The sequence below is a fragment of the Amaranthus tricolor genome, chromosome 14 (assembly GCF_026212465.1).
Source record: "Amaranthus tricolor cultivar Red isolate AtriRed21 chromosome 14, ASM2621246v1, whole genome shotgun sequence".
Classification (NCBI taxonomy): Eukaryota; Viridiplantae; Streptophyta; class Magnoliopsida; order Caryophyllales; family Amaranthaceae; genus Amaranthus; species Amaranthus tricolor.
The window spans coordinates 2,540,345-2,567,697 of record NC_080060.1 but is presented as its reverse complement, the minus strand read 5'-3'; the positions used below and the strand labels follow the sequence as shown (position 1 = coordinate 2,567,697).

Genomic DNA, 27,353 nt, shown 5'->3' with positions numbered 1-27,353 from the left:
GGAAATAAGTTTTCACGGAGCTTATTTTTGGAATTAAGTTGTTAAATAATTTTATTTTTTTCAAATTTCTCCAATTGGGTGTCTTTCTCGATCAAGTCTTATACAAGATCATCTCATATTGATATATGAAACAGATTTATTTATTTTTTAATTGCGATTACTTTAAGTTAATGGTTGATTCCTTTGGAATTGTAAGTAGTCGGTTCAGGTTATATGTGATCACTTTATCATTGTAAGAATATAACTAATCACTTTAATAATATAAGGGACCACTTTTAAAATAATAAAATAATCATTTTAATATTATAAATAACCACTTTAAAATTGTAAGTGATCACTAAGGTTATAAGCAATCACTTTAAAATTATAAAAATATCAATTTAAAATTATAAATTATCAATTTAAGTTAGAATTAATCACTTATAATTGTAAATAATCATTTTAAGGTTATTAGAGATCACTTTAAAACTGTAAGTAATCACTTTAAGTTATAAATGATCACCTAGGATTGTAAGTAATCATTTTAAGGTTATGAGTGACTAATTTTAAGATTATAAGTGATTAATTTAAGTTTGTAAGTATTGAGTCAGCCAAACAGAAATAATCTCATTTGAAAATTTGTGTTATTTATAAAAAAGAAAAAACACATATTTTTGTATAAAAGAATCTCATATGAGAAGTGTGTCATATATGGGTTAACTAGCTCAACAAATTTAAATTTTAAAAATACAAACTTTTTTATTTTGAGGTTGTATATGAATTAACCGGTCTCCCGTTGTTAAGCAAAATTTTAAACATTTGTGAAGCTCCAAGTTAAAAGCAAAGATGGGCATGAATTTCAAACCATTTGATTTAAATTATGACTTATTTTTAAAGCTTGAGTATGAATTGATTAAGAAATCAATTCATCTACAGGTCTTAAGTTTAAGTTGATGGTTGAATTTAAGATCGATATGTTATATATTTTAACACACTTCTTACACGAGATGCCTTTAGATTTGAAATGTTGCAATCTTGTAGGACAAAATTGGTTTAGTATCAACATTTTGCATTTATTTAAAATTTTTGTTGTATTTAACACTTATTTCCTAATTATTAAAATAAATTAGAAAATTCAAATTAAGTGTTCTATTAAAATAAGTAATAAAAGATGTATCTCGACTGCATGATAAATCAAAACTAAGGTTAATCCAAAACCCTTAATACAATCATAAATGAATAGATGTTTGTCGGTAACTTCACTTTTAAAAGTAAACTCAAATAGATTCAAAAATAGTTACATTAAATTAAAAACTTTTAAATTCAACTATTGTTAGGACACTTATGATATTTAGATTGACTTCAGAGTATAATAGTTATACAAAAGAACTTAAAAAATTGATCCTTTAATGAACCTAAAGTAATCACCCTAAGCTAATTACACAGCCCCATTGTAACCTGCCAAAATCAAGTATTTATCCTTCCTAGTAAGGTTAGTACACTCAAAGTTAAGGGCATCCCCAATCTCTTTTTGCACATGATTAGCCACATCAAATTTCGATGCGCTTCCATCTTGACACGTGGATAAACCATTGACAACTTCAAGAAATTGGACAGTGTAACTAGGTCTAGGGTTCATAAGGAAAAAAATTGGGTCTAGACATTTAAGACCACTAGCAGTAGTACCATAAAACATTGTTACATGACAGTCCAACGCTACAGGAATAATATAATCATTCATCTCAGTAAATAAGGGACTAAACCTTAAAATATAGGGCTCCCTACAAGTAGTTCCTTCGGGGCAAACCACAAGGTCCCCTTCATTCAAGAGTTTCTTCATCATGATTGAATCTTTTTTTCGATCTCGAGTTAATCCAACGGTCTTGATTGGTGCTAAAATCTCTGATAGTTTACTTAGACTGTAAGTTACTGCAGTAAGGGGTTTGTTTAGTATAAAAAAAAGGTAAAGCGGGTCCAATAAAGTTCTATGGTTACAAGCATAGAGTTTACCCATTGATGAACATTTTAGATTTGAAGTTCGAAAATTTGTAGCGCGGTATTTATGAGCGGAATATACTAAATGTGATGATGATGCAGAAGTTAATGGAATGGTAGGGTGTTTTGTAGAAGATAATAGTCTTAAGCCACTAAATACTAGGATTGGAGTTGCTATTTTAGTGGGTAGAAATAAAGCAATTACACCTCTAAAAATAGCAAGTAATATTCCAAAAGGTAACCATAAAAATAGGGTTAAAATGGATGTTGGAGTTGGTCTAAGAGCTAATCTTCCATCATGGAATATTAAAGGTTTAGGGTATTTTTCACTTGGTAAAGATTGCCACCTTTTCCTCATTTCTTCATTTGTTAAATAAATTTCCTGCAAATTAAAATATTGAAAGAAAAATGTTAATTTTAAGAAAAATTATATGCATAGCTTCAAAGGTTCTGTATAAAAAACTTAAAAAATAAAAATATTATTATTAATTATATATACTGATTGATTAATTGATGATAAAATTCGAATTTTGATATCATTTAATATAATGTAATTAATACTAATACTAATTATATATAACTCAAAAGAATTGTTGTTATTACTAAACTTTGTAAACATAATTTATCAAACTAGAAAAAGTCTAAACTTGTTAATCTTAATTAATTTCAAAAGTTAAAAAAAGAGTTAGATTTTATTTTGATGAGTTTGAAATATAGTACAATTTTGCTTGTATTAAATGGTGGTGTTAATGAAGTACTAAGTTTAAGAGATAATAATTAAATAACTTTGGAAGACCAATCTAAAGCTCTGCTGTACTTTAGTTGTCACCTAATTATATTAACTTATTACTTACACGTTTAAAAGAATATTGTCATTTTGCTTACACGTTTAAGATAATTAATTAATTAATTAACTTTAAAACACAAATTTGAACCAATAAGTCATATTAGTTTAATATTAGTTGTATCGGTGTAAAGTTAATCGTACTGATATATTAATATAGTATTAGTCATATTAGAAATGTATTAGACAACCACAAAAATTTGCATTTGATAAAATAAATAATTCAAAAAGAAAATTTTAAATACTCCAATACTTTTACGGACCGTTTGGTTGATGGTAATAAAGTAATGGGAATGAAATGTTGTAATGACAATAGTAATAAAGGAATGGATATGAGAATTGGTAATGAAGATTCTTTTGTTTGGTGTGCATGACTAAAGAATGGTAATGGAAGATAATATTCCATTGATTGCATTTGGTTGTTAGTAATAAAAAATGGTAATGACTCTTAGTTTCATTATTGTATATTTGTACTAAAAGCATTATTGTATCTAAATTATTCTATCTAATGATTCTTTTTTTAATAATAATATTTTTTTGGATAATTACATACATTACCTTTTTTTTCTTCATTATTTTTTTTCTTCAGCTCGAAACAACATTACCTTATTTTATTACCACAGTAATAATTCATTACCATTACAGCCTAATACCAGGTTGTTTGATGGTAATAAAAAATGGCCCTTTTTGGTAATTTCATTACCTTATTTTATTACCATCCATTACCATTGAAGGCATCCAAACAACCAAATTTTTTATTACTTAATTTTATTACCATTACCGCCCTTTAATACCATGTACCAAACGGGCCGTTAAGGATCACATTGGAAAAGACTAACAATATGTTTAATTGTCGATATTTAATAACGAGAATGGTAATGAAAATTTAGTATAATTTTAGTAGGAAAATCTCATGACAAGTTTAATGATTATACTTAATTTGTTCTCTTTTAATAATCTCATTTTCTCTACAAAATTAATTTTTGTGCATTACCATTTGCCTAACTAGTACTTTACGTTCAAGTTTGTTCTCCTTCAATCACTTTATTTTCGTCACAAAAATTATTTCAATGCATTATCATTTGGAGAGTTGATATCAGGTGGTAATAGAAAAATTATTTAAATTATTATGATCAAATTACATCATCATGAAAATAACATAAGGAATTTCATAAAAATTTACCCCAAAAAAGCATATTCATTATCATTATTTAATATCAATAATCAGACAAAATACGTCAAATCTAACATTATAATTGGTGATTCATGGATTCTAAAATTATTATAGTAAAAGTATATATTGAATACAAATACTTATTTAACTCGAAGAATTTAATATGCTATATAACATTTAAAAACTTATTGACTTTGACAATTGCATATTTTTTCTTTATAATTGGTGATTCATGAATTCTAAAATTAGTTAGCTTCCTTTCATGTGGTATGTAGACCAAATACTATGAATGGGTTTTTAATTAACAACAAATGAACCATTATATAACACAAATTTTCGTTTCCCATCACGAGGCAAGTTTAAATTAGTATAAAAAGTTCAACTTAAATAATTTAAAAAATTTATTTTTGTATTTAAAATTTTTCTAATTTTTTTAATGTTTAATAAATAATTTTAAATGTTCAAATTAACACATAAATTATCAAAACAATCACTTTAAACTCTTTACATGAATATGTCTCACTATATATGTATTTTTATATAATATTATTTTATACTCCTGAACATATCTTACCATAAAATATTCTCGTACAAAATTTATTCAATATAATCTAGACACTAAAATCTAATAAAATGAATAAATAAAAGTGATTATTTTGGAATATAATTGGTTGATAGGCTTACCTTACAAAAGGAGAACAATGGATGACTTAGGGATGCTTTGGTGCCACTAATTCCAAAAATATTGGAACACATCACATCTCCCTTACCCAAAATGTGCTTAAGAGCTTTCACTTCCATAATCTTATTTTCTTCAATTAAACCAATAAAATATCCCTTAAAAACCTTTAACTCTTTTCCAACAACATATTCAACTTCTAAATACTCTCTTAAAAAACTCTCAACCATCACATGAGGCAAATCACTTACACCCACTTTTCTTTTACACTTTCTAACCACTTCAAACCCTTCTAACCCAACATCTTCAAGGAAAAACTTAGGTAAAACACCTCTTCCTACTACAAACCCATCTTTTTTTAACCCAAAAAAGCTAATAAAAATCATAATCTTTAACCCCATTTCTTTGCTTAATAAGCTTATAAAAGGGTACATAATTAGAAGGATCGATGCCCTTAAAAGACTTCCACCTTCGAATGCGACGAGCATGAAGTATGGGAAGATTAAAGATGATTTCAACAATGTTTCCTCCATGTTAAAGATCAAAGTATGATCATCATGATCATGTGACCCAAGAAAAGAAGGGTACCTTGGAAACTTGGTTTGAGAAGATGAATTTAAGGCATTGCTAACTTTTCTTTGTAAGTACCCTGGAGTTTTAGAGTGTCTATGAAGTATTATCCTAGTGAAGAAGAAAACTATAGTTCTTAGCAAGGAGATATATGTTGCCATGGCTTTTTTTGGATAAATAGTCAAATTATCATTGTGGGTCTAACTATTTATAGTATTGAGGAATGGGTATAGGGGTAGTACCCTTAATTTTTAGGGGTTGTTTACTAAAATGGGATTGCTTATGAGGGATTGTACCAAATGTGGTAAGGTCCAGCTGGTGTGGCGGTGATCATGTATGACTTTGTAATAATTTATTTGAATTTTCTAATGGGGATAGATTTGGTCAGAATTTTTAATTTAACACGATTAAGGGTTAATACAACAGTTTACAACTTTTAATTTTTATGTTGCTAACTAAGGAAAAATCAATCGACAACTTGGAATTGGGAGATAACATTAAGATATAGTACTCAATTTGGTCAATGGTTTTGGTCATGTCTTCCGAGTATCTCGCTTGCTCACCTTGTGTGAGAACCTATAAATGGTCTAGTGGATGCTCATAGTGAGACGCATGACTCAAATAATAGACATCACGAGAATATAAATATTTTTTTTTAGGTCGTTTTATTGAAAGACATAAGAGTGACTGATTAGGTTATGCCATATGTTTTTATCCATTATTTAAGCAGATATTCTTACCCAAAATTTAAAGGCTCATCACTTACTCGTCATTTATGGTAGTTGCATACTCATTCATGGATTCGATCAAAATAAATGATCATCACCTATTATTTAATTAACAAATCATCAGTTAACTATTTCAAGCAAACCTTAAAAAACTTCGAATATTTTCGCCCCAAACACACATGTATTCAATTATTGTAATGTATCTTGAGTCAAATGACATGTTGGATTTTTTTTCTAGATCGGACTAATAAATATTAGTGTTTTCTATGAAATAATAAGCAGAAGTGTGTGACTTGTCCTAGCCATTTAAATATCACCATAAGACGATTTTACATAAGAATTGCTCGGTAAAAACTCTTAAAAAAACTATATTAATACCACTATAAACTATAAAGAGATAGTTGGCAGCGGCACATCTAATGGAGGATGAAGAGTGAAGGGCGCCCGCGTTAATCGGCATCCATCACCCCTCATGCAAGCATAATGCATTGTTCATGGTTCCCAATTTCCAAGGGCGGCAACATGTCATTATGATTACTTTTATACATTTACTCCTTTCTTTGCACTTGTGTTAGGATCTTGGATACTATTGGAGGATACATCTTTTGATTACATCATACCTACTTATAGTCCTAGTGTATTTCTTCTTACGTTTCATTATACTTGTTAGATTTGATTTTTTAAGCAATTTAATGTGTTATTTTGTTTATTTATGTATTGACCTGTGCACATGTAAAAATTATGAAAATTTAATAAGATGAAAGCATGCGATAAAACGATTCAAACAAGATTTTATTTAACTAATCTCATTTGACAATATTTTTTCTTACACATTAACTGCAATATATAAAATAAGTTTGAACGATTAATAGCGTTAATAACTGTAATATAGCAATTATTTCAGAACGGAGGAAGTAGTAAACAATCATGCCTTTGTAAAAAATGAAAAAAAAATCGGATTTTCTCCCAAGTAGAAGCCTCACTCTACTACTAGGCCTGTGCAATGCGCCGTCTACGAGTTGGGTCAAATTCTGGTATAATGGGCCAGATTGGCCTTTACAAAATAAAAACGGACTTTAATAGGTCGGGCCCAATGAACCTACTTTCAAAATCTATTTAGGAATCTATTTAATTACTATGTGTTATTTTGTCTTAAAGCTAAATTGGGGGTTGATAGTAGTCCGACCTTTGCGATCATACTTTAAAAATCTAATTTTATAATTTGTTTTATTTTAGTTTGGCCGCTAAAAATATTTTGAATATATGCTGCTACTACTAGTATTGCTTATATGTTATCTCACTTTCCTCTATAAACATTTTGAAATTTTCATATATTGATCCTCTTCAAGCAAAAATATTCCCTATATATAAGATCCACTTTTCAACAACCTCTATCTATTAATTTTGTTGATAGTAAACCAGTACTTACATTATATTTATTTTCCATTCAAGCACAAAATTGTTTTGATTAAATTAAAATGCTATAGAATAATCATATTTCTACCCAACTCTAATATAACAAAATGTCAACAATCAACAATTTTCTTTTTGTATTCCTAGTAAATCCTCTAATAATTGTATATGCAATTTGAAACAAGAGTTAGGTTTCATCATTATTATAAATTAATTAATTAATTAATTAAGTTAAGACAATAAAGAAAATCAAGATAAATAAAGAATTAATAGTTTAAGATGAGAGCATTAATATAAAATTAGTTTAACTGAAAATCAAATCTTATCTTAGTTGAAGAGCAAGTATCATATTTTAGGGTATGTCTTGAGTTTAATTAATACTTAGCTCTTATTTTCTCTTAGCCTAACCTATAATCCGAAAAAATCAGTTTAATTAATTGTGATCAATGAACTAATATATCCATGTGCCATGAGCTAGCTCCTAAGACCCATGCTGGAGCTATAACATTTGAATGCCTTGTACCAAATGATACATGTCATGAGGTACTTAATTTCTTAGGATGAATGTGTTATGTTGAGGTACTCATCAACACTAAATTTAAATAAATGCTTGAATTAAGCAATGTTTCTTACCAATTTATAAGCCACTTGCATGAGACAATCTTATTGATCGAGAGATGTGTATTACATATAAATTAACTAATTTATTTAATATATATTATGAGAATATAAACTTCTTATGTAAAATAGTTTTTATAAGGACTAATTTCTTCCCATAAGCTATGGAAATTTCTATATGTTCAACATCTTTCTCTTTGCTATGAATAATAATGTTTCACGAAAGCAACGCAAGTTAATCGATTTGTATTTGTTAACTGATAAGATCACTTAATTAGGAGAATCACATCATGTCTCAATCGAAACAAGTATTGTGTTTCTCATGTAAGGTCCTGAGTTTTAATTTTCATCAAAACTATTAGTTTATTGAGTAAAACTCTAATCACTTACTCTACCTTATTACATTATCATTCTAATATAATCTTTTTACATACGGGGCCTTTTAGTTTTAAAAGTCCCGTGCGATTGAGCATCTTGCACACCCCCAAAACACCCCTGCAATTGATCAACGTCATAGATGACCTTGATTTGAGTCTGAGTGACCTAATAGGACTAGATTTTAAACGAGAACCAAACTTATAATGGAAGCAGTTATGGGAATATAGCATTGGTTCATGAATTAGCGTCATTTGGCTCATCGTCATCCTTAGTTTGATGAGAATCGGATAATAATAGACAGGTTTATCCGGCTTGCTAATGACCCATTTTTTAAAGTTTTAACCCATCCCTGAACCTAATAGACCGATCCACCCATAAATCACAGAGACTGTAAACAAGGAGTATTTTGGTCGACTTAGAACTGATCTAGAAAGGGAAGAAACAACTTATGGGCAATTAGAAGTATTTTGGAAATTTGGCAGTACTATTTCACAAGGAGTACTCCTTACGAATGGACGGAGGGAGTAAGTAGCTATCTTCTTAAACAATACTCAAATCTATGAGCATATTCCGCTTAACATCTTTTTATTAACACTATGTTTAGATAGCAACTTTGGAGAGAAAAGAAAAGAAATAAATGGGAAGGGATGAATGCGAAAACCGAAAGGAAAGGAAGAAAAATAGGAGTTTTCCCTTCAAATCTTTTCAATTTTAGAAAGATTGATACCTAAATAAAAAACATTCATCCAATCTCTCTAAATTCCTTCCCTTCAAATCCCTTCCCTCTCATTTTGTTTTTCAAACAAGAGATTTCTCATCTTTACATTCAAACACACTTCAAAAATCTCGCAAACAGAGTGTTATTAATTTCCATTCCAATTCAGAAGAGAAAACTGAAAGCATGCCGATAACTAATGAAGTAGATCTTGAATGTGGTAAGCTGATTCGGAACAGGGTGATTAACACCGAGGAAGAGCTGGATCAAAGTCGACCTAATAGACACTATAAACACTCCCCTCCAACTTATGGCTCCGAGAATACCAAATATATTGTAGGGTTGGACATACACAAATATTTTAGACCCAAGCCGTTCCCTCTCGGTTCCAAAGACAGCATCCAAGTTGCTGAAAAAGTTGCTATACAGAAGCTGTGTGATGAAAATAGTTTGACGATTCAATTACATCTCTCGAACAAGGCACCTCGTCTCTGTCTCTTCGTGGGTGTTGGGATTAACTAATGTCTCGAGACTTTGGAGATGAATTATGGTATCAAGTGAAGGAATGTTGATTTACGAGACAGCAGAAACCATTAAGAATTGCGGAAACTATAAAGGGTGCGCGCTAACTACTGGATTCGACGAATGAGTATAATCCAATAAGTGTAGACGTAAAGAAGCTGATGGCTAGTTCAGTTGCTGTTGTTCAGTCTAATTCCTTAGCATGTTGTTCTCTAGGCAAGCATTTGATACATTTAAGGCCCTATAAGTTCATAATTTAAGAAATAATTTTAAGTACATTTCTGCTTTCATGGAAGTAAATGCAGTAAGCAACAATAAGGATAACATTTTAATGTAATTTGCCGATGTTGATGTCATTCGCACTATGCTGAAGGGTTCATAGTGAAGCAAATTACATTCAGCTACTCTCTCAATCTCTTTGAAGACCGTCTCTTTGAAAGAATTATTTCAAGCCCAGCCCGTTAAAAATTAATGTTTGTTTACCGTATTCTTAATGTCTATTTATATTATCCTTAATGCTTACTTACCGTATCTTTAATGCCTACGTCCAATATCTTAAATGTCTACTTACATTATTCTTAATGCCTACGTCGAATATCTTAAATGTCTACTTACATCATTCTTAATGCCTACTTTTTATATTAAAAAAAATATATAATAGGTCAGCCCAATTAAAGCTGATCTATCAAAGAGACTGTTTCTCATAAGAGTTTGTGAATTACATTAATTTTGTTTGATCAAGGAAAACATTTCTAATAGGGAATAGATCTTGGATCGAGAACATTCTATGTTAGATTGTATAGTTTAGAATGTTTCTTGAGCTAACATTGTTCTTGGAGTTGAGGTGAGTCTCCTAGAAATTAGGTTGTTAAAAAGCATGCTACATAGACAAGGCCGCATCACTGTATCTGTTGTGCGACAGTAAAAGCAAGGTCGATGAACAATAATGAAACAATAAGAAATTCAATGCAAACAATAAGAAAATGACACAAGAGATTTAGCGTGGTTCACTGTCAATGTGATAGCTACGTGCACCGGCACCGAGATCAAATAATTTCACTATGATCGCAAAGAATATACAAGATGAATTACAATCACACTCACAAATTATAATGGCTCCCTTGTGATCTCTCTCAATTTGTGAATCATTAACCCTAGCACTAATAAGAGGGAGTTTATATAGTAAGCCCTATCAAAGTATCCCCAAATAAACGGCCACAAATAAAGGTAACCGTCAAAAACCCATGAAAAAACAAGATCCGCAAAAATCGCAAAGTGGGTCGCGAGCCGTATAGTTACTCGCAGGCCGCGACTTGACAAAAAACACAAAACAGAAACTTTCTACTTTTAACTCGCGAGCCGTGAATATGGTCGCGAGCCGTGACGTTCTTGGCATCTAGATCCCGTGTTTGAGGCACACTAACAAGAGTATCGCAAAGGCTTTTTGAAAAGTTCATCGCAAGCATAGGCGCGAAATTATCTGTATTGGCCGTGAGTTTTGTTTCCCAACAATTTCCGCAACCACGACCAAAACCGTATTTTTACACTATGATTGATTAAGGAGCAAAGGGAAAAAAAGAAAGGGAGATGATGTCTTCGTTCCAAACCTTTCAAACTTTGTAAAGATGAAGACTTTAACAAAAATTATTCATCAAAACCCTCCAAATCTCTTCCCAGCCATTTGTTATTTCATCCCTCCAAATCCTCCTTTCTTTTCCTTCCATTTCTATCCATCCAAACACACCCTTAATGGTAAGAAATGTATAACAAAATCATAAAATAAACAGAGAACCACTCATTGCAACAAAAAAGTATAACACAACATTGTAGTAAAATGCAACAAAAGGAACAAATACAGCTTTCATTCAACATCAAAAAGCCAATTCTCTAGATATATCATTGATTCATAACATTAAAATTGACAATAGAAAAAAGAAAGTCATCCAAGCTACGCACCCTCAAATTCCGGTTTCAATACCTCAATCAAACTAGCCATAGAACAACACAATCTACCTTCAGAAACCAAAGAACTAACAACCATTTCAATCCCTTTCAACTCCTCATGAAACTCCGAATGCAACGCCAACGACGAAAAATGCTCATCCACAACCAATCCAAAACACTTTACAACATCTTCAAGACTAGGAACCCATTGACACAAGCTCAATCCCAATGTGATCACACCCTTAGGACATGGACCCACTTGAGGAAACCTCTCATATTTGCTCAACCACCTTCCTAAATACCTAATAAAACCAAACATTTCCTCAGCATTAAGCTTGCTCAAGGCACTCGAAAACACAACTTCATCGATACTCGAAGAAGACAAGAGAAAATGCATACACAATTCTGCACTTGAAAATTGATCATAAGCAAGCATAAGTAACAATGCAGCTTCTTTTGCTAAACCTAATTTCTTCCCACTAAGTTTTTTCTCACTCAATTTCTCAATCACATTTGTAGCCTCAGTTTCCCAATCATTCCTAACAAGATTTATAAACGAACACCCATCTTTCGATGGCGAAAGAAAACATTTGAGAATCATACCCAAATCAGAAGATTCTAAATAAGTAAAATTCCTTAAACATAAGCATATGAAATCACATCTACCCTTGCAAACCAGCTTATACAACAAATCAGATCGAACCCCATTATCAATAACAAGCTTGTTAACAATTATGGTTTTCAAAATTTCCCAATTACCCAAGACGAAACTCCCTTCAATAATTAACCCTATTACATCCCTTCCGACAAAAGACCCAAGCTTTTCTAGTAATCTGCAACTATAACCTTCACCTTCAGCACTATCTTTTACAATTAAACTTTCTAAACCCCCAAATTTGATTTCCCCAATTTTCTCAAGGAAAGAATTGAGCATTTCAATGAAGGATGAAGATGATAAAGAGTTAGGAGATTTTAAAAGGCGGTTGAGTTTTTTGAAGAATTTGGAGTTTGATTCGATGAGTTTGGAATCGGGTTTGGAGATTTGGAAGCCTGTAAGAGGTTGGAGGGGAGAATACGGGTCAGGGTTATCTAATTTAGGTTTGAGAAGTGGGATGATTTCTTGGGTACTGAGAGTAAATGGGTATTTTTGAGGTTCGGAATTGGTTTGTGGGTTGGTTGAAGATTTGAGGATTTGTTCAAGTAAAGTCATGGCTGCTCTCTTCAATGGCGATGAGTGCAGATGAAGAAGGGGGCGGAAGAGATTTTAATGGAAAAGGGTTTAAAGGGGGCTTTAGAGATCGGAAATTAGGGTATGTACTTCCACAATATCAGACCACAATCGAATTTATTTTTATTTTATTTTTTTGAGTAGCAATCGATTTTATCTAAATATGGAATAATTTGCTTATATTATTATGGAGAAATTACCTAGAATAATTCCATCTTTTCATTATTTTCCTATAATAATCTCAATTATTGATTAATCATGAATAATTTCAATTTTATGAGATATTTGCCTATAGTAAATTTGGGTAACTCGATAACCTGCTATAATAGGTGATTCACAAAAAAAGTAAACTGAAAATTAATTTAAAATTAGAGGAAAATTTTGAAAATTTACATAAAAAATTGTAAATAATAAAAAAAATCATAAATTATTTTTGAACGTTTTTTTAACATTTTTTTCGACATTTTAATTTGATTTATCTATTTTTAAAAAAAACTTACTATAATAAGTCATCCAGTTACCGGGTTTACTCTAGGATAATACCCCTCAAAATTGAAATTTTTCATGGTTAAGGATTATTGTAGGGAAATCATGAATAGGTTGGATTATTCTAGGTAATTTTCCTATTATTAAATTTAGAACTTTTATAAATTAAAATTAAAATTTATTTTTAATTACTATGTAGACCAAATCACATAGTTGTCAGAATTCTAAGTTAAGGGGTGCGAATTTTTAATTACTATAGCCTCTAATACCATATCAAGAAATCAAAAACTTAAGTTGATGACTGGGGTCTCTAGATATGTTATATACTCTAATAGATCCCATAACTCAGCACTAATGATTCAACACAGTGGTTAATCCCAACACTCACAAAGGAAATCTAGATAAGTTCCAAGAAATTATATTTAAGGAATACTACATTTTAGAATCACACCATAACTCTCCATCAATACATAATAATTAAAAAAAATAATGCACTCCCTTCAATGCCCAAAACGTATGAAAGCTAACCGTTGGAGTATACTAGGCAAGCTGCTCGTACGAGCCACCCCATTGCTCGAATGAGCGGACAAATTAGAAATTTTTTGTGAGCTGCTAGCCAATGTGCTCGGCCGAGCACAATACATACTCGAACGAGCAGTGCTCTTCTCCCTTAGTCTCTTTCTATGTTTCCTGCATCAAGTTGCCTTGTTCGAGCAACCTTTATAAAACACACATGTCTTGACTAGTTCAAGGTATGATCTAACCTCTTTAGTGAAACCTCATTACACATTGTCCAAAGTCTTTCTTATCTTGTCCAATGCACTTCATATACTCCACATCAAGCACTTATGAATTGCTCCAAATATAAAATATCATAACTGGACGCATTTTCATCGTCCTTTTCCAAAGTACAAGATAAAATATGTCCCATTATATATATGTCCAAAGTCATTATTAATGTTAAGAGTTTGACACTTACATTAATATATTTACTTTTTTTCAATTTTTTTTTAACTATAATCGAATGTTTCTAACTATGTAAATAAACTTTATAACATTAAGTTGAATTTAACAAGATTTATAAAATAATATTTAAAATTTTTCTTTTTTGTACGAATTGTACGTAATCCATGACTTTATAGATTCCTTTACGTTGTGAAAATCAACTTAAAGAGCAATAAACTTCTACTCCTACCATTTAAAAGCACCTACGCATTAATATTGAAGGGTCAACTAATCAATTCCCAACTGCTTTTTCATTTAAAACTATTTTCTGTTTCCCATAGCATTACTAGTTTACTACTATTTTCTATAGATTTCATTCGATTAAATATGTTTTGTTTAACCTTAATAATTCTTTTTTTAATTCTTATTCTTATCAAAACAATTTTCACTTTCTTTAAAATATATTTTAAAAAATTGAAAAAATTACCTAGAATAATCCAATATTTCATGATTTTTCTACAATAATCACACCTATTGATTAATCCTGAATAATTCTAACTTTAGAGAGTATTTTTCTAGAGTAAATCCGTTACCTGATGACTTACTATTGAATTTTTTTTTAAAAAATATAAATTAAAATAAAATGTCAAAAGAAATGTAGAAAAATTCTAATTTGTTTTTATTATTTGGGATTTTTTATGTAAATTTTCAAAATTTTTTCTTTAATTTACATTAATTTTTAATTTATTTTTTTTGGTGAATACCTTCTAGTCTTCTATAGCAGGTCATTGGGTTACTCAAGTTTATTCTAGGATTACCCTTTAAAATAGAGATTATTCATGGTTAATCAATAAGTGAGATTAGTTTAGGAAAATCATGAAAAGATTGGATTGTTCTATATAATTTTTCCTAAAAATTTTCATTAATTTTGTTTTCCACGTAGTACACAAACTTTTTTTATCCGCATGATGATTTTAAGTTTCTAACTTTCCACTTGATAGTAAAAGTTATAGATCACCATACGAATTAAAAAAAATATTTATCTACTTTGTGAAAGGTGGAAAACTTTAGGCTATCAAAGCCTTTCACGCAGAGTGCTACTCCTATATAAGATAGGTAGCTATCTTCATTCAACCTTCAGCATCATATTTTTTCTTGTTCCCATCTAAAAACAACACTTTATCAGCCAAACCCACCAGATTATATGATTTAAACACTTGTGTGTTCTTAACAGCAGCAGCCAACTGACCCAAATCAACAGAATTCCCACACTTAACCCTATAATCTCTGCTTAATGATTCCATTATATGATTGATTCCAACACAGTGTAAAATGCTTGGTAATGGTCGCAATCACGGTAACGAAACGGTGATACGGTAACAGAAGTGATGCAATTATCATGACACCTAAATATGGGTTGAAACCACAAGATATCTCTTTATATGGCCCAAAATGCGGATTTTTACGCCTTTACTACGCGGGAAATAGCGGTTTTTTGTTGTTGACACGATGCAATGCGATGCTGCCTTGTTTTTACGCTATGTTCCAACACCCACAAAGGACACATCTTGAAGTTGCATGAACTCTGAAAGTGAACATGGAGGTTTACCCATGTGAAGTAGTTGGATGATCAGGCAATGGGTGCTAAAACACAGGCTTATGACAGCAACTTTTTCATTTACTTGAGGAACACCCATATTTTTAAAGTGTTTTTGTATGTCAATTCCAATTATATGTTTAAGATCTCTGTTTTTGTTGTTTCTGATGTTTGATAGTAGCTTTCTTAAGCTTGTATCAAGCTCTTGTATGGTTTTAACTACTGTTGCTGTCACTGTTCTGTTGTCTACTCTTACCTTGTAGGCCATTAGAATTGGTAACAAGCTTGGATTAGAACAGTATTTTAGACACTAGAAAGGAGGTGTAAGGAGGAAGAAAGTGGAAGGTATCAATAATATATACAAGCTAGTGATTGAAAGAAATAAGTTCTTGATTGCGTCCCTTTAGCTAGTACTCTTTTTGTCACACCAACTTGCTCATAGAGTAATAAAAAAAAAAGTTGGTGATATTTTATTATAAAGTAGAAGAAATGTACGAATAAAAGAAAAAGATAAATCAATTTAATGTGTATTTGAGAATTAAACGGAAGAATGTGTGTGGTAGATTTGATGAGATGGATTAAAAAATAGTTATTTTTGTGTGAGATGGCTCGCCGTGAGATGTTTTTGAGACATAGGTTGAATAGTCAAATTAATATAATAATCATATAATTTCTTTTGTTTTGAGGTCGTTTTACTAAGAGGTCTTTCACAAAAATCGCTAGTAAATTTTTGCTTTGTGAGATGACATTCAATACAAAATTTGCGGCTTTTCCACAATTATTTTAGTTGGGGTTTATAAGTACATGAATTTGATGGGTAGTACTCTTTATGCCCTGCTAAAATAATACTATTTAATTCAAATATGTGAATTTTTTGAGTTGAATGGTTTATTTCAATGGAACAGAAAAAGCATATGTAAATGATTACAAACAATGTCACTCTTCATAAATAGTGGGCAGATGATGAATATAACTTTTACGAAATGTAACTAAACTATCATAATTGATAAATGATATGTCCTTTGTCCCTCCCAATTTCCTACTTTTACATTCATTTCCTTTTTGGCAATAATTTCACTCGCCTTTTAATGTCATTAGTTATTATCTTTTCATTTTAATTGATTGATCATACCTATCATAAACTTATTTTCTTATCTATCCTTCAACCTAAATTACATTTCTACTAATCTTAAACTAAAAAGCAATGATTGTTAGAATGAGTAACATGGTAGAATAATTCTTGATGTTTTAATATAAATTAAAAGAACTTTAATCAAATTCAAATCCAATGAATTGTAATAAAAAAAATTGATTACATTATACATTTAAGTTTCATTAAATTGAAATAAAATTATCACAACTTATAAAACACAGCATAAATAATGAAAATTGAAGCATTTAAGTTTCATTAAATTGATAATAAGCTATCAATAGAACTTAGATGATGAAGAAACATTTTCAAAATTATTAGCATTACATAAATTGAGCATTAATTGACACTTTTTTCAACTACAAAGAATTATCAATATATAAAACTTAACTCATTTAAACCAGTGATAATTTTAATCGTTATTTCTACTTTTTACTTCTTTCATGCAAACCCTAAGGACCATACGACTTTTTGCCGTAAAAATGAAAATTAGATGAATAAAAAAAATACATCGCATTCAATCCATATTTATTTAGATGCATGTTGATGCATAGTAAACGTTCGAACGAGTTATAAGAGGTTACATTTTCAGATAATATAAATTACGTTATAACATCATAGCACAAATCAACAAATCAACGGGGTGGGATACGAAACCAAGTGTGCCTAGAGATCAATCTAAGAACAAAATTAATGTTTTGAGGTTAAAAACATTCAAATCAAGTCTAAACCTAGTAAATTTTACTTCTCCGTCCCATTCAATTTGTCGTATTTCGGTTTTCAATGTGAGTTACCATTGAGGGATATCTTGCATTCCTTACTAATTGGTCAAAAGGAAGAACTTGCGACGATAAATCTTAAAAAGTAACCTCAAGTAGTAATTTTTTGTGAATTATAACATCAATACAACTAAATATCAAAACACTTAATGAGTTCCATAAAGGCACTATACCTCCCAAAACAACAAGTGGTTATCAGTCCGTCGAGATGCAAGTAGACAGAGATTCGAGCTATACTTATGGGTCGTGCCAAAGCAAACCACGTGATTTGTGTGTCATGTTTTGCCGGCTGCAAACAGTGACAGGACGTGTGTGTCGTACATCTTCAAACAAGCACACGTATTGTGCCGCAAGCAAAAACAAAAGTTCAGTTTTTTTTTCAAAATCAGATATAAAAAGGCTGGTCTAGTCGTCTAGCACGACACTAAGGTCTAAGTGTCAGGTTGCCGCATTTTATTCTAAATAATAGTGAACCTCCCAAGGCCCACTTTGCGGTTGGCAGTTCGTGTCAGGCTGCCCATTTCGCCTGGGCTGTGTCCATGTCTAGATGTAGGGGAAGGCAAAGATCTTAAAGGATGGTGAGAGTGTGATAATCGAAAGTACAACCCTGCTTAATATGGGTAAAATATCGGTACAGAGATTATCATAGGCAATTAGGTTACAAATATGGGTAGCAATGCTAGGACGAGCAATACCTCTTACATTTCAAGGATGATTGTAACAGAGATTTGGAATTGAGGCCAAGTTATGACTGTCTAACAAGTCTACTTGACGAGTAACTCTTTATCTTTCAACTGAAAATCTTGAGAATGTCTCCAATTTCTTGTTCTAAAATTCTAGATGAGACGGAAGCTATTAATTTGAGTTGTGTGATATTCCTCAAAGAATGAATATGATTAGTTTTTTCATAAAACTTCCCAATTTGAGAGTCGCATGGTCGACAAAGAGGGCTACAAAGCTCCATTTGATTGATTATAGCGAGGTTGATTAGAATAAGATGAATTGATTGACTAGAGCAAGGTCGATTAAGAATTGATGATTTTCCGCAACTTCTTTCCTTACGAGGTAGTGCAACCATGATTGCAAGATAGCACCAATTCCTCCGGTTAAGGGCATAAGCCTCACATATTTTGTTGACGAGATGGATTTTCCGATGGGAAACATTTATATAAAACTTTAAAAGATCTAGACTAACCCTCCAAAAGTGGTGACTTGGGCGGAAGAGTTAATTAACGGTTCAATCCTCTGAGGAAGTGTGAATTAGGGGAGTCTAGTAAGGGTTTGCATGTCCTATGTGCTAAAAGAATCAATGAGCATTAGGGAGAAGAAATGCTTAGAGGATTGTTAGCCATGACGAATTGAATTTGAAAGAGGGACGAGGATCAAGTTATGGACCGAGGAAGAAGAGAGCAATTAATAATTTACGGTTAACGAGAAAAGACGGGGGATATACGAGTTCTATAATGCAACATAGAAATCCTATAGCGAGAGGATTAAAGTGTAAACTTTATGGATATAACTTAACTTTCAAGTATTGATAGAAAGATGGGAGGTTGATTTCAACTTCCAACAACTTCAATAGCTTGGCTGGTAGGAGGCGGCATTAATATAAGAGAGAGGCACTTAAAACAATAGAGAAGAGTCTCTTTACATTTAGAGGCAATGTCAGATGTCCATTCTAACATAGCTGTTAAAACCGAATACCTTATCTACACTCGAATAGAACGGAGTCATCAATCGACAGTCATCTTGAAAATAGGTTCCTCTAAAAGAAAATTGTTCCAATGACGGTGCTACAGTTGTCTAAAAACTCTAACATGGAATATATCCAAAAGATTGATTCAGAATATCCTACAACCTTTTGGCACATGAACATAGTTCATATTCGATGGAGGCGAGGATTTATAGTTTTATGAAAGTCGCTGGCCATGTAACTCTAATGAGAAAGTCTGGAACCTATTGAATGTACCTACATGTAGACAATGTTTTTAATCACAGTGGCAGCTTATGGGTTACAAGCCTTACTCAACTAAAACATGAGGACGGGATTGGAAGAGAACACAAAAGTTGGCTGACTTGACCGGCGCAAAGAAACCGTAAGACGGTTTGTTTTCCAAACGAGAAATGCATAATCGATAAAAGTAGAGGCTTTCAAGCAAATAAATCGTGAGACAGTTGGTCTCCCAAAAGGGATAGGGCATAATCGATAAAAGACAGGGCTTTCAAACAAAAAACATTGTGATAGCTTCAGAGAACGAGATGATCAGAGAAAAAAATTTCATCTCAGCGCATATAGCTGATGCTGGAAGTTCATTGAATCAATGATTTCAAATCCAGACAGATTTGAAAATTCGGAGAAATAATAACAAACAAATCCAAATAGCAGAAATACAGATCCCTGAATTTCACGAGCAATAGAAGAACAGAAATCTAGCCACTCAAATGTAATGGAAACTTCGAGAAATTAAAGCTTTCAAGACAACACATTCTACCAAATTTACGAACCATTCAAATCCTGTGAACTGAAGGTCAGTCATTAAGCCGACATTGGATGATATGGAAGTATAAGAGGGCATGAAAAGCAGATGCAGTTTTGCACGAGTATAATTATAAAATTAGACCTAAGAAGCAACATTGCAGGAAGAGAGGAAAGCAAATGAACACAACATAAAATACTGGTTTGATTATTAAGGTTAGCAAAAGAAATCCTTTCAGGCAGGGACATTATGCTGTGCAAGGGACAGAGAGTTACGACGGATAGAACAAAGTCAAACCACTGAAACAGAACCGCTGGAATATGGATAACAAAGAATGGAATGAAAGATCCTATCTTATGTAGATGAGTTGACTAAGTAGCCATGAAACCTAGGCTTCACTAAGATCTGAGTGCAAAACCTCGAACAAGATCTTGACATTTTAATGGAAGCCATGAAATCTGGGGGAATATCCTAAATGAAGCTCTGATAGAATAGCTTAGAGAGTAAAACAAAAATAACAGTGAAGAGAGAGCTTCCAAAGGTTTCGACGTTCCTACCAATAAGAGAGCCTGAGAAGCTTTTAAGTAGCCATAATGAATGCTTGAATCAAGTTTTCAGCTGAACGCTTCTGCTCAGTTGTGCCAGAAATATAGGCCACATAATCTCCACGAGAAGACTTTGGTTCTGAAATCTCAATAAGTGCTCCTGATATCTGGAAGACCAACATAAAGAAAATATCCAAATGAAATTCAGATATCAACACTAAAACAGAGAGGAATATATATATCCAAAGGAGATAATGAGGGTTAATTTTGAAAAAAAAAATAAATTCAGATATAGAATATATATATATATATATATATATATATATATATATATATATATATGTGTGTGTGTGTGTGTATACGTAGCAATGAGATGATATGAATTGATCAAAGCTTGATCCTTTATCAATAAGTATGGGCACGGACCTATTAACTTAAAAGAAATAAGTCTGGGAGGGTCACTCGTAAATGCTTACAAAAATATGTAATTCTAAACAGGCATAGCTTGAGCAGTACATGCGCATCTCATAAATCTCATTCAGAAATCAATAGTACTAAGCGCTAATCAGTCCATTAACAGCCATCAAGACACATCGTAAGTGAGAAAATAAGTAAAAGCAAGAGAGGAGTTTGCTGAAGAAGGACCAAAAAAGACTTCCATAACGTCATATTTGGTAACCTGAAATTTATTTGTAAATGCTGAATTGAGTATTTGCTCAAATACTATGTTTGGCAAATCAAAAATTTGAAAATGTGGAATTGGGTCAATTCCATAAGATTCCAATCACAATGAACATGGGTCAAATATCAATTTTAGAAGGTTCTAAGTAAATAGGCGTCATTTACCGTTCATGAATTTACATAAAAAAATTGAATTCCCCATTTTCAAATGAATTCAACGTTGTCAAACACTACCTAATGTTTTTTTAAAATTAGTCGGGTATCAAACAACTATCAAAGTAAGGTTGCCATAATCTACTATCTATAAGCCCCCCTTAAGAAATGTGATCAGAGAATGAAAGCATAGCAATACATCATACTTTGGCCAATCAAGCTTTAAGAAAACTAAAATGAAAAATATTGCTCAGACCAAGAAATCATAATTTACCTGCCGAATATTGGAAAGATTAGCACCATTTCTTCCGAGGACTTTAGTTACTGCACTAGACGGAATCAATATCTCCAGAGAAGTGGAAGGCAACAATCTATTCAACGTTAGCAAAGTCATAATCAATAAAGAGAAAAAATCTAGCAAGAAAAAATAACTCAAAGCAAACAGCAAAATAGTAAGCATACCCTCCATAAAGCTTGGACGGGTATGAGGATGGATAAGAGGATCCATAGCCATCATCTTCCATCTAAAACATTGTGAAGCCAGATTTGAATCAAAATAAACCAATAGAAAAAATTGACCACAATATAGACCATATTGTGTAGAGTATTACATATAAAGAACACCCGTCAAGACAAGCCATTATCCAGAAAACAAACTACAACAATATCAAAGCCTTAATACCAACAATATGGGCTCCGCAATATGCACCAACACAAATCATTTAAAAATGGAGTAAAGAAGGGTAGAATGTTGAACATTGTTCAAAACAGCTTCAAATATCCATTAAATCGGCGAGTGAGAAAAGTAATCACTCTTGAAATCCCTAATTCCCACAACCATACACCAGAAAATTACAAGAGAATAGAAATAGGACATGGGAAAGATGATGATAGGAATGATACAAGTATACAACCATGATTAAAGATCATTAGTGGAAAACACAGTTGACAATTGATAATACCAACTTTGCATCTCAACATACAAGGAGAATAACCAATGAAAAGCCCACGGTGAACTCATGCATCCGATAAAGATGGTATTTGTCTACATAAACCTCCTAACACTAACCAAGGACCTTAAGAATCTTAATGATTGGTTCTCTACTACTCAAACAATAAGATTGTATTTGTATCAGAAATCCAAAATCAGTTTTAATCATTAACAAACAGTCTTGATCTAGAAAAGTTTACAAGGCATAGATTTTTTTATATGAAAAAAAAAACAGAAATCGGTAAAAAAAAAAAAAAGTTTAATCAAATAATTTTTGACTTTATGTGCAATAAGAACCAGGTGAAGAGAAAATTTCCAATTCTCCAAAAAATATTCATAACTAGATAAAATCAATAACTAAACCCGATTTGTTAAGCAAAGTAGAAAGATTCAACATACCGGCAATGATCCATAATCATATTTGTAACGGCTATGTGATGACCGCATCCCAACCCCACTTCCAGACTCAGCTCTTGGTTCATAGCCTAAAGCTTTGACCGGAGGAACAGTTTGCAAACCAGAAGGCAGTGATAGACCACTGCTGCCAGTGTATAAAGGGTCAGGAGCAACAGAAGAATTATAAACACCATCCTTATCTTTCAGAGCATCATCACGGAGCCTTATAACAACTTGTATAAGAGCATCTCTAACACTTTTTACTTCTCCAGATACCTAACATGTTAAAACACGTAATAAATTATCCAATTACCTCAATATATTTCCAAATAATAAGACGATTCGTACCTCAACATATTCATCACCTGCATCAGCCGATTTTGGCTTCTCTCCTTTTGAGATGCGGATATCAGCTCTGGTCCTTTTCCTGATTTCATTGATAATTGAGCCACTTTTCCCAATAATGCATCCAATATTCCTAGATGGTAGGAGAAGACGCATGGTAACAGTTTCAGCCTCTTCATTGATTTTTTCTTGAAGCAATAGAACAGCTTCAACTGCCTTCGATTGCGTATCATCCACTGACTGCCAGAAAACAGAAGTTCCGTGACAAATATTTCTTAGAAAGCAAAGGTACATAATAGATGTTTACAGTAGCAAGCAGTAAATAAAAGGATAATGATTGATGGTTTCCCGTGTACACCAAGAACTGAAGCAGAAAAGTATATTCTTTGAGATGGACAAAAGTAATTTCGTATACCAAAAATACAGCACATCCCAACATTTATTAGTTTTTCTGATCAAAGGTACAAAAAAAAAGGTTCACAAACATCACGATACTTCAGTTATGTTTTACTTTTAAGGCCTAAAAGTGAGTTTTCATTAGAAACATGAAACAGATAGGGCCAAGAATTCATAGGGAGACAACAGCTACAAAGGACAATAAAAAAAGTAAAAAACCATAGTTTCGAAATGAAAGCTTATTGTAAATTTAGTAGACCATTGAACTACTCTAAGCAATTACAAGAACAACGCCTGTAACTCCAGAAAAATTACAATGTATGCTTTTATAAAGCAGATAGAATCTACAATAGCAAAAAGCCAGGAACATAACAAATTATTAAGATAAAATCACCAAAATATTAACCTTTTTTGTTTTTCGGGAAAGAAAAACACTAGTTATGTCCCACAAAATGGGTCATAACTGAAAAACCAACTCATTTCAAGAAAAACATTTAATCGTTCACATCAGAGATAAACCAACATTACCTCCTGGCTTCTCATTGCTATCAATAACAGAATGGTGAACGTTCCAAAAAAACTAGAAGGGTATGAAAGTCAAAGTATGCAAAAAATACATCAAATAAACGTATATAAGAAGTATTAGATGGACAAAACAAATAGAACTACAACAAATTGACAATCACAATGGAATCAGGTCGATATAACAGTTGCATTAGTAATAACATATAGAAAGGATTGCGTACCTCAGTTGAAGTAATGGTAATCACACATTCGCCATACTTATCTTTGGTAACTTTAGTATCATCAACATCGACTTGCGCACCACTGGCCTGTCTTACACTTTTGATAGTAGCCCCACCCTTCCCAATGACACGTCCAATCTTATCTGAAGGGCATAAAACCCGTATTGTCAACTCCTCAGACCTAGACGTCCCATCATAAGTAGGAATAACAAGAGACCATGTGCTTCCTGTATCAGAAAATCCCGAAACAGGGAGTTCTGGGTTGTAAGCATCAATTAGAGGAGCTGCTGATCTAGGAGGGATTAAGGGATCATTAAAAAATCCACTAGCAGGATAGATTGGCACGTCGGCAGGAATAATGATGCTTGGTGCAACATTGGGTATACTGGTTTCCAGGGAAATAACTTCTTTAGCAGAAAACTTGTACATGACTGTCGAAACAGCATACAAAGCTTTCTTCACAGATTCAGAATCTCCAGTGATCTGAGTAAAGATAGACGTTTTAAATTATTTTTTAAACCCTTCGCATCAACCAAAAAAACTACTGAAGTGTTTTGCAATTTGAAGAGACAACCTTAGAGATAAAAGCCACAATTACACATGACCGTAGATACTTAAGATTAGTGTTGACTTAAGGGATACAAGAACTTGCAATCTAAGTAAAACAAGTTACATAGCCTTACAAAAAGTCAAAAACACTGACCTGCACAAAATTGTCAAAATCCATTCCACATATATGACTTGGGTCTGAAACATCTTTACGAGTAACCTTAATATTAGCCCTTGTGTTGCTTCTCAATTTCTTTATGGTGCTCCCTGATTTGCCAATTACATTGGCAGATTGACTAGCTGGGACAAGCATATTACACTCCTCTCTATCACTTTGCCTCGTCTCAGGATCCCCCAAGCTGGCCACTGCATTCTTAATGGCAGCATGCATTCTCAGAAGAGCATCTTGAGCAGGGCAAAGCGGTACTATGTTGTTAAACTCACCATCCACGTCAACATCGACCTTCTCCTTAACATAACAATAGATAATGATAACCCTATCCTTGGCTCCAGGAAATCGGTCCACCACCTGAACCTTAGCTCTAGTCTCCTGTCTGATAGAATTTATCACTTTACCTGCTTTACCAATTACGCTTCCGATCACTGTATCAGGACACAGTATCCTGTATGCAACTAGTTCCTCACCATGACCAGCCTTATCTTCCTTGTCCATCCGTCTTTTCTGATTCTTTCCATCCCCATGGTTGTCTTTCTGTCCTCGGTTTCGCTTTCCCTTCTCACCCATAGATAATAAATGTCTACAAACAGGAAAATTTGGTTCAAATTCATTGTTAAACCCCATAACAAGTCATGAAAAGTGATAACATATTAACAGATTACAAGCCTATGTTTATTTGCAAGTGTTAGTAGCCAAGTTGGTTCTCCAAAGTACAAATGTGAAGCAAAATTCATCAACCACAAATTCAAACTCCATACCATAAAGAGCCATCCAAGGAAAGTACCATTCTTCGCTTGCAAATTGATAACAAGGCTCATATTATAAATACGCTAGAGCCAAAAAAACTAACTGAATAAGCTTCATGTATCTTGTACTCTTGTTGTAAAAATTTGCACATTCATAATTTCATGTCCATTCACTTCTTATTATAATGGATCATTAAATCATGAGCACTTTTCGATTATACGAAATTGCAGATGATGTTTGCCACCACGGACATATTAGAAACAACCTACCTCTTCGTTATCACAATTAAGGGTAAGGTTACATCCAAACCCAAACCCCACGTCCCCAACTAAGTGGAAGCCGAGGGATAATGGAACGTTATTGATATCCATTTATAGCTTAAATATACCCAAGCAAGGCATCTAACACTTAAACCGCTAATAGCTTTTGCTTTTCACTATTAACTTCAATTTTCCAGATCCAAACAGATTTAAATCAGGGAGATTTAGTTCAACAAAACCATACTCTCGAACTTATGACCAAAAAAATGCTAATAATCCGAGTTGAATAACAGCAAAAATGAAAACAAAACAAGAGGTAAATAGTAATTTCCGTTACATTAATGATTTTTGAATTCACAAATCAGCCATTTTCCAAGCAACAAACATAAATCTTTGTCAAAGAAAAATTCCCCTTTTACCTCAAAACTCACTTTCCTTCAAATCAAATCTGGATTTATCAAGAAAGGACTAAAATCTTCTTCAACCAACTAAAAAACAACCATTTATTAATATTTTTAACAGAAGAACAAGCAGAGAATTGAATTATAAGACCGTATTCAACGCATCCCCCACTAAAGGAATACACAAAATTAAGAACCGAAAAGATCAAAATGAAAAACAAGAAGATTACTTTACCTTTATAATCGCAAAATAGAAAATAATAAAGAGAATTATGAAAACCTAGAAAGAAAAACAAAGAGAAGGAGAAAGAAAAAAGACACTAACCAGGAAGAGGAAGGAGACTTGGGCGAATAGGTTTACAAAGGATTCAACTCGAAGGATAGTTGCGTGAGATATGTACGAGTATTTTTCCTTTTAACTTTATATTCCCCTATGTGTAAAATAGGATATGTATACAATAGCCAATAGGAATTGCAAAAAAATAATAATGATGAAATGATTTAGACGGTGTTTTGCTTGTGGCTTTTTGCTTAGTTTTTTTTGTTGGCTTTTAAGTTTTGGTTTGTTAGTTAGTCAAATAACAAAAAAAAAATGTTTGGTATAAATAGCTGAAATAAAAAAAACTATTATAGTCAGTTTTTAAGTTTGTTTTTGGCTTATTGTAACACTCGAATTTCCTTTGTTTCCTTAGGGTTTTGATTTCGTATAGAGAGTCGGAAATTCAAGGGTGTTATAAGTGGGGA

At 32.3% G+C, this 27,353-nt stretch overlaps 4 protein-coding genes across 5 annotated transcripts; all 4 read right to left on the bottom strand.

Annotated features, from left to right (window-relative positions):
* Window positions 1-1,340: 1,340 nt before the first annotated feature.
* Window positions 1,341-5,402, bottom strand: LOC130799782 (probable glycerol-3-phosphate acyltransferase 3). Its single transcript, XM_057663020.1, has 2 exons — window positions 4,677-5,402; window positions 1,341-2,356 (listed from the first exon to the last, which is right to left on the bottom strand). The coding sequence occupies exons 1-2, from the start codon at window positions 5,400-5,402 to the stop codon at window positions 1,418-1,420; spliced, it is 1,665 nt and encodes a 554-aa protein (XP_057519003.1). The 3' UTR covers window positions 1,341-1,417.
* Window positions 5,403-11,460: 6,058 nt separating this feature from the next.
* Window positions 11,461-12,888, bottom strand: LOC130800078 (uncharacterized). The gene has a single exon (XM_057663429.1). It carries the CDS (start codon window positions 12,767-12,769, stop codon window positions 11,564-11,566), a length of 1,206 nt encoding a protein of 401 aa, XP_057519412.1. The 5' UTR covers window positions 12,770-12,888; the 3' UTR covers window positions 11,461-11,563.
* A 1,911-nt stretch (window positions 12,889-14,799) lies between these two features.
* On the bottom strand, window positions 14,800-20,259 carry LOC130799171 (uncharacterized). The gene is made up of 2 exons (XM_057662270.1): window positions 15,771-20,259; window positions 14,800-15,542 (listed from the first exon to the last, which is right to left on the bottom strand). The coding sequence occupies exons 1-2, from the start codon at window positions 16,081-16,083 to the stop codon at window positions 15,349-15,351; spliced, it is 507 nt and encodes a 168-aa protein (XP_057518253.1). The 5' UTR covers window positions 16,084-20,259; the 3' UTR covers window positions 14,800-15,348.
* Window positions 20,260-20,401: 142 nt separating this feature from the next.
* Window positions 20,402-27,041, bottom strand: LOC130799170 (KH domain-containing protein At4g18375-like). 2 transcript variants are annotated; one of them, XM_057662268.1, is made up of 8 exons: window positions 26,935-27,041; window positions 25,178-25,781; window positions 24,475-24,957; window positions 23,336-23,572; window positions 22,991-23,263; window positions 22,063-22,124; window positions 21,875-21,971; window positions 20,402-20,933 (listed from the first exon to the last, which is right to left on the bottom strand). In XM_057662268.1, the coding sequence occupies exons 2-8, from the start codon at window positions 25,766-25,768 to the stop codon at window positions 20,802-20,804; spliced, it is 1,875 nt and encodes a 624-aa protein (XP_057518251.1). In that variant the 5' UTR covers window positions 25,769-25,781; window positions 26,935-27,041; the 3' UTR covers window positions 20,402-20,801. The 2 variants fall into 2 exon arrangements, with proteins under 2 accessions (XP_057518251.1, XP_057518252.1); XM_057662269.1 differs by having other exon boundaries at window positions 26,845-26,959.
* Window positions 27,042-27,353: the final 312 nt, after the last annotated feature.